General features: G+C 35.0%; 1 protein-coding gene across 2 annotated transcripts; it reads left to right on the top strand.

Annotated features, from left to right (window-relative positions):
* The first annotated feature begins 1,041 nt into the window (after positions 1-1,041).
* LOC132803827 (uncharacterized) lies at positions 1,042-3,237 on the top strand. 2 transcript variants are annotated; one of them, XM_060817433.1, is made up of 3 exons: positions 1,042-1,195; positions 1,874-1,984; positions 2,713-3,237. In XM_060817433.1, exons 2-3 carry the CDS (start codon positions 1,936-1,938, stop codon positions 3,201-3,203), a joined length of 540 nt encoding a protein of 179 aa, XP_060673416.1. In that variant the 5' UTR covers positions 1,042-1,195; positions 1,874-1,935; the 3' UTR covers positions 3,204-3,237. The 2 variants fall into 2 exon arrangements, with proteins under 2 accessions (XP_060673416.1, XP_060673417.1); XM_060817434.1 differs by having other exon boundaries at positions 1,080-1,293.
* Positions 3,238-7,659: the final 4,422 nt, after the last annotated feature.

Below are 7,659 nucleotides of genomic sequence, written 5' to 3'. Positions count from 1 at the left end.
CATTTTTTTGCCTACCTAGCTAGCTCACTGATTACCACTTATCACTTCCCAAGTCAGTACCTACCCAATCTTATGCTATCCATTATATATACAAAGTCAATAAAAGTCCAACTGAAAACTCCAAGTAAGAGAAAATAAATAATATATGTCTGATATTAGCAAAAAGTTTTTTTTTTTTTTAATAAAAGAAAACTGTATATACCCATTGTTACATATTTAAAGAATTATTTAATTCTAGTTATAAAGTTTAAAATACAAAATATAGTACAAAATATAAAGAATTATATACGATCCTAGAATTTTATTGTTTAATTTGGTAAATAGAAAATAAGGTCGTATAGATAGATCTCTCAGTCATCCTTCCTTCTCCACTATTTGGACCAACATTTTTAAAATATAAAAGACATGAATTAATTATTAATGATATATATTTTTATATTTTTTATTTTAGAGGAGAGAATTTCTGGTTTAAGATAATTGCGCATATTATTTCTTCCCAGGTATTGAAAAATGAAATGATACACATCTATACATAGATAAGTAAACAGTAAATAGTAAATATTGACCGACTCCCCCATACAGCATTAAGGCAATTTCTTTTTCAATTCTTATCCTGTCGAAGTAATGTAAAAATATTTATGAAAAAGAAAAAAGGTAATGTAAAAATAGTTTATATTTTTTTTGGGCGTAAATAAAGTAGTAAGTACCAAAAACCTATCCATATAATAATTATATATAATATAGACAGTGGATTTTCATTGAAATATTCTAGTTTATTTATTTTTTATTATTATTATTATTATTATTACTTTTTTGAAAGATATTATATGATATTATCAACGTTGATAAAATTGTCGAAATGAATATATCGGATATAGTTTTTTTTTTTTTTTTTTTTTTTTTTTTTTTTTTTTTTTTTTGGGGTAACCACGTATATCGATGGACACGGAACGCCAAAATGAAACAACGATGGATCCGAAGTTCGTCGGATCGGACTTTGACCCAAACCCAAACCCGTAACTTGCAACTCCAATTTCGTGTAGAGCTTATCACCCACAGTCGCACACCTATCCTACAAACCCAAAACCCCTGAGTGCCCTCTCTCTCTCTCTCTCTCTGCTTCGCATTCGCATTGCACAAGTTGCAGATCGCTGCCGGCGAAAAGCAATTTGTGCCACCGTTTCCGTCAACTCAGGTCAGCCTTGATTTCCATTTTTTTTTCCCTCATCTTCCTAGCAGTCCTAAAATCACCGTAGGTTGCTTGAATTCTTGCTATCTTCTTCCACATTCATGGTTATTGATTCTATCTCTTTGTTTTTTCTTTTTCTGATTTTGTTCTGGGAATTTCTCAACCGGTGATGGGTCGGGTTTAGAATTTTTGTTTGGACTTAATATTATATGTTTGTTTCTTTATTTTGTTATGGAATTTCTCAACTGGTGATGGGTCGGTTTTGGAATTTTTCTTTGAATTTAATCTTATAATGTGTGTTTCTTATTTTGTTATATGGAATTTCTAAATGGGTGTAGAATTTTTGTTTGACTGTAATGCGGTTTTGGATTTTTTTTTTTTTTTTTTTTGAATTTAATCGTGTAATGTGTGTTTCTTATTTTGTTATAGGGAATTTCTAAATGGGTATAGAATTTTTGTTTGAGTTTAGTGTATCTGTTTTTTTCTTATTTTTGTTATGGAATTTCTCAATTGATGATGGGTCGGGTTTAGAATTATTGTTTGAAATTAATATTATATATATTTGATCTGGTATAGTACTGACTGATGGTAGTGAAATTGTGCATTTTGGTATTGCGTCTTTCTTTTATTTTTCGATTATTATAGTGATTAGAAAGAAACCAATCACTCTGTCTGTCGTTTCAGGTGTGTGACTGCTATCGTACTCTGTGTGTGACGTCTCGTGGATTGGCTGAACAATTTTAGATATGTGCTTTTGTACCAAGCCTGGAAACGCATTGAAGCCAGCTTCCGAAGGTGATAATGATTTTCCTTTCCAAGAATTTTTTTATTTTTTTTTTCCCTTATTTTTCAGTTTTATTCCATCTCAGAACTATTGATCTATTGGTCTGAACTTACTGTCAATACTATACTAGAATGCTATATGACTTTTGCTAATATAGTTTTTATGAGCGAATTTTAAATAGGCAATTTGTCAATTTGCCTGAAAAAACATGAAAGAAAGAACTGTTGGAGCAAAATGGACTAAGCAAAGACACACTAACACTTGTACACTCAGCTTTTAACATTACACACTAGGACTCAATTCACTCCACTGACGCATCCACTATCACACGACACACTCATCGGCACCCTTCTCACCAGATAGGATATAGCACACCATCACACTAACCCAGCTCCTCCATGGTAGCTCACTTGGGAAGCTCAATTACATGGAAGCTCAAGCTTCCTACTTGCAGCTATCAAATTTCGGTTGCTTTAGCCAACATGATAGCTTCTAGTTAACTCCTGAATGTTGGTGCTCAGATATTTTCTTCACCAATTCCCAGACTTCTACTTGCTGTCCAAGTATTCAAGTATACTTGATAATTCTAGAAGTCCGTGCTATTGATGCTTCAAGAACTTTTCCGGTTTTGAATTGGCATTAACATCCGTGAATCTTTAATGTTAGAACTGTTGAATGTTGCACAGAAGCAAGATGCATTGCAAGCTTATATATCTCTGCTTTTTGCTTTTCTGCACAGATTCAGTGCAACCACTTTTAGCCCCCCAATACAATGGAGAAGAAATGATAAAGGTTGCAAAAGCAATGAGAGCTCTGCGAGTCTCTGCTGTTAAGTTGTTGTTAACCTTCATCGTTTCTAAGATTCTGCTTCTCATTGCTGTTAAAAATCTCTGGATTCCAGTGCGATCATGTGTCATTCCCTTATTTTTCCAAGACAAAGCGGTTAACATTTTAATGTTTAAGAAGCTGTTTCAATACTATTCTCTGAAAAGGAAGGAAAACAAGCTGGTCAACAATGTCTCCCTCACTCAGACAGCCATGCTCATGCTTAAACTTCTCTTTTCCATCTTAATTTTCTTTGTGGCTTTTGCGTCGGTGATGCATTTCGCTTACTGTCTTTTTTTTCCTGTACCAGTGTCTCTCATGAATTTGGGTTTTGTTCTAGTTCATTTTACCTTAACTGTTGTCTTTTCTTGGTTTGTATTTTGGTTCAACCTTGATGTTATATAAGAGAGAAATATCAAAACAATATCTTTGCCCACTACTTAATATTTTAGTTTCTTTAGAAGCCAAGATTAATTTGCATATCAATTGTTCAAAAGTTGCGCCTTATATATGAAAACCTTTCCTATTGAAAAATATACAAAATCAGATGTAATTTTTCAGCCTATAATATTCATATATATATATATATATATATGTGTGTGTGTGTGTAGAAATATAATTTCCAATGACATGTAGGACCATAAAAGTCGGGGTGTAAAATCATGTTCACCCTATTAAAAGGATTAAAAAAATATTTAAAGGTTAAATTCTATCCTAAAGGGAACCATTTTCTCTTTTGTCTTATTACATGATTATTATCATTATTATTATTATTATTAAATGGGGATGTTGATAGCTATTTTAGCTCTCTTAATTGATGCAATTTTCTTGTATCAAATTGCTAAAATACAGTGCAAACACATTGCTATGAAATGGAAGCTCATGAAGATGTCCCAATTGATTGAGAGGCATGCTATGATTTCTCTAATTCATTTCATTCCTTTTCGCCCTGTATTTTCGTGGTCTATTTGCATTTTTTCTATTTTCCTTAATAATTACTAGGAATTTACAAGAAATTTGATGCACTTCTACTAGAAATGATATTAGGGGACCGTGCCCCAGATACCACGTACATCATTTTGTTTCAACCTGACGGTGTCATTTCTCATACTTTGCCTGTTTTGTATCTATGTTTTATGACAACTTATTATTATTATTATTATTATTATTATTATTATTATTATGTAATGTGTGTTTTGTGAGAACTAGTTGTACAAAACGAAATTGACTAATATATAAAGTTTTTTTTTTTGAAATAAAATCATCAATATATATATATATGTATATATTAAGAAGAAGCTACATCAGATGATAACCTAAACATTCATATAATGAATGATATATTATATAAAATAATAATGATTTTAGGCAGGAAAATCAAAATGCAAAGTGCTTATCTTTTTTACATTAAGAAAAAATATTAAATCTTATACGGACATTGATATATATATATATATATATATTCTACATGATCATTAAGTTCTAGGAAATTTGTCATTACGCAAGACAATTAACCAATTTAACTAGCATCTAGTTTAAAACAAAACATGTATTCTTTGGTCCAAAAGAAAAACCCAATATATATATATATATATATATATATGCAAAAGCAACCTTTTTTTTCTTTTTCGTTTTTTACTTTTTTTGGGTAACACAAAAGGAGCTTACACATATAAAGGAAAGAAGCATTAATTAATTTTGTCTTTGAGGGAGCTTCCTCTTTTTTATGTTTGCTCTTTTATTTTCGGAGGAGACAGGTGCTCTCTCTGGGTTCTCTTTCGGCTTTTCAATGCAATTGCAATTTAAAAAATAATAATAATTGTTGCTATGTGTTTTGGATCCCTAGCCTAGCTTTCATTTTTAGTACTTTTGATGATCACTACAAGAAAAATACTTTATACATTCCATCTCTATAACGAGAATACACACCCACACCCACACACACATATATATTTGATTATTTTCTTCAATCCTTCATGTCCAATGCTCAATTACTTCTCTGCGGTTTTGACCAGCATTTTTCAAAACATAAAAGACATATAATTAATTAACGATGGATTATAATAACAGTATAATTAATATATTATACATGTATATGAGTTTATCCTGGAAACTTAAAATGCAAGTTAAAATATAGTTCTCTCAGTCGCCATAATAGCACGTATATGGTAATGTTTATTTCCTATTGCCATCTTTGAGTGGAGTTTTCTTTCTAAGCAATTAATATGAATGCAAAAAATTAAGAAAATAAGAGATGTATATGATAATGTACCAATCCACTCAGTATAACGAAGACTACAAAAAAGCCGCCATAGCAATTCTAAAATGTTGTATGTATATGATTGTTATACAAGTGATAATTCAAGCAACCAAAATAGTTGTAAAACTATATCAAAAGAGATAAAGGTTACAAGGTGATGTATCTATTATAATATTTGCAACTTAATTTAAGCATTTATTATAAAAATTAAGTATTTAATTTTCAGTTGTTTGTATATAAAAGAGACCCAAGGATTGTATATCCAAAAGGAGGCACTGAGAGAAACCCTTTTATACTGAAAGTTATGAAAAGCGGAACTTATACAAGAAAAGGGAATGGAATTATAACGTTTATTTTGTATAGCAATTGTTGGGATGATGTAATTTGTGGGGCACAACTAATTAATTTGGAAGAGATTATGAAAGAAAAACACAAGTAATTTGGGTTGCATAATGTAACTAAAAAAGCAGCATAAACATAAATTAGAAGAAAATACTAAAGAAAATTCCCTTTATCAAAGTGAGAAACAATAATACTCTTTTTTTTTTTGGGATGAAATAATAATTAGAGAAAATGACAATGACCGTTTATTTATTTATGAGATAAACAAATAAAATCCAAACTGTATAAAAGTCCAATTTGAAAGAAAATAAATGAATAAATGTGTGTCTTATAATATTGACCAATTTTTTAGCAGTATTGTAACACCCCGTCCCAAATCGCACCGGAATCCGTGCACGTTGACCGAGGTTGACCGTTGACCGTTGAACGAAGGGGTCAAAAGTTGACTTTTTTTTACTCGGTGAGAATTTTGAGTTGACTAGGGTACCGTGGCGAAGTGCACGATGCCACGAGTTCGTAGACTGGTAGCACGTCGAAAACGGAGCTACGGTTTGAAAGTTATGGACGAAACAAGTTGCGGTCCAAACTGTCCAAGGGGTGCCGGAGTTCACTTTTTGTTTATGGGGAATTGAGCTTTGACTCATGCATGGTTGTGAAGTGCTCGTCGATACGAGTTCACAGACTAGCGGCACGCTCAAAACGGACATCCGGTTAAAAAGTTATGGACGTTTGAAGTTTACCGGATACCGTATTATTTTAATGTTTTTGGGTCGGTGAACAGTGAAATGCCACATGTCAGCTTCTGAGTGATCCACGTGGCATAAACAGTGTCACGCAGGGGTTTTATTTGTTAAAACACTCGGGGAAAAGAGAGAAAGAGAGAGAGAGGAGAGAGAAAGAGAGAGAGGAGAGAGAGAGAGTCACCGGCCGCCGGTCATTTTCATGTTTTCCGGCCTAGTTACTGTACATGCGCCGGCCAGCCAGATTGCCCACCTCATTTCCGGCAAAACCTCCAAATTTCACGGCGCACGGCCGCCGGACGCGCCCGGATCGGACCTCCGAAGTTTGGCGGCGATTTTTCCCCCTCCACCGCCGGCCATCGCGAATCGGCACTGTTCCGGCCATTTTCCGGCCACACGCGCCTGACAGCCTTGATCCTCTCCTCAAGTCCGGCCTACCCACCAAAAATCACGGCCATCGAACCACCGACGCGCCGGGATTGGAGCGTTTTCCGGCGAGGGGTCGGAAATCTTCAAACGGTGATTTCTTCGCCGTCCGACCTCCGTTTTGCTCACCGTCGGTCTCGTTGGATTGCTCTCCTCACAATCTACAAGTCTGCAAAATTTCACAGCCAACGGCCACCGCACGCACGCGCCGCCGGCGACGGTTGCCTGTGACCGCGGTGGCCCGCCGGAAAATACTGTTCCGACGAGTACCCGAAATTCCGGTGTCAGGACCCGTCCAGAATTCCTTCCCCGGAACCCTAGACAGCCCTGATCCCAGGGAAACTCTACCGAACCCTCCAACGGAAAATCCGGCAGAGCCTCCCCTAAGGGATTTACTTACCACAAATTACCTGCACTGAAAACACACTTCTAACAACATCCCCTTATTCCTCCCACAGACTACAAATTGTTTCCACAAATTCCAGCACTTCAATATAAATACAGTAATCCAGTGCAAAATAAATACAACAAGAATGAAAGAAATAGTACAACCGCAATAAAGAAGAACAGGGTACTTCACGAAGTAAAACAGCGATGAAGATCAAGTCCGCTCCGAATGAACACCGACAACCTGGTACCTAGAGGAACGGAATTTAAGAGTGTGAGATGCTAATCATCTCAGTGAGCGACCCTATCTACTATACAATATAATACCACGGTAATAGGTATATAAATAATAATTATTTGGAAATAATATTTTCTCTCAAAACCCTTACAATTCTCTCAGTTGGAAAGGTTCCCCTTTTAAAACCTTTTCACAAAACCCTTTATTCATATTCCTCGAAAACCAAGACATCAAATAAATATCCGAACAGTAATAGTAATTTTAATTCCAATACAGTTTTAAAACATTTTATTCTTAAAACACAGTTCCGAAATCAGTTGATGCACCCACTATATACCAGTGGCGCCAACAGTACCCAGCGTCCCAAGGTACCGCCAGACAGGAGGTTATAGAAAGAAACCGGCATACGGTCGCGTGGCGTCCCACTGCGCCACTGCTAACCTGGTGTCCCGGCCAATGGGGGGTGGC

This window comes from Ziziphus jujuba, chromosome 5, assembly GCF_031755915.1.
Source record: "Ziziphus jujuba cultivar Dongzao chromosome 5, ASM3175591v1".
NCBI lineage: Eukaryota > Viridiplantae > Streptophyta > Magnoliopsida > Rosales > Rhamnaceae > Ziziphus > Ziziphus jujuba.
This window is presented reverse-complemented; position numbering and strand designations above follow the sequence as displayed.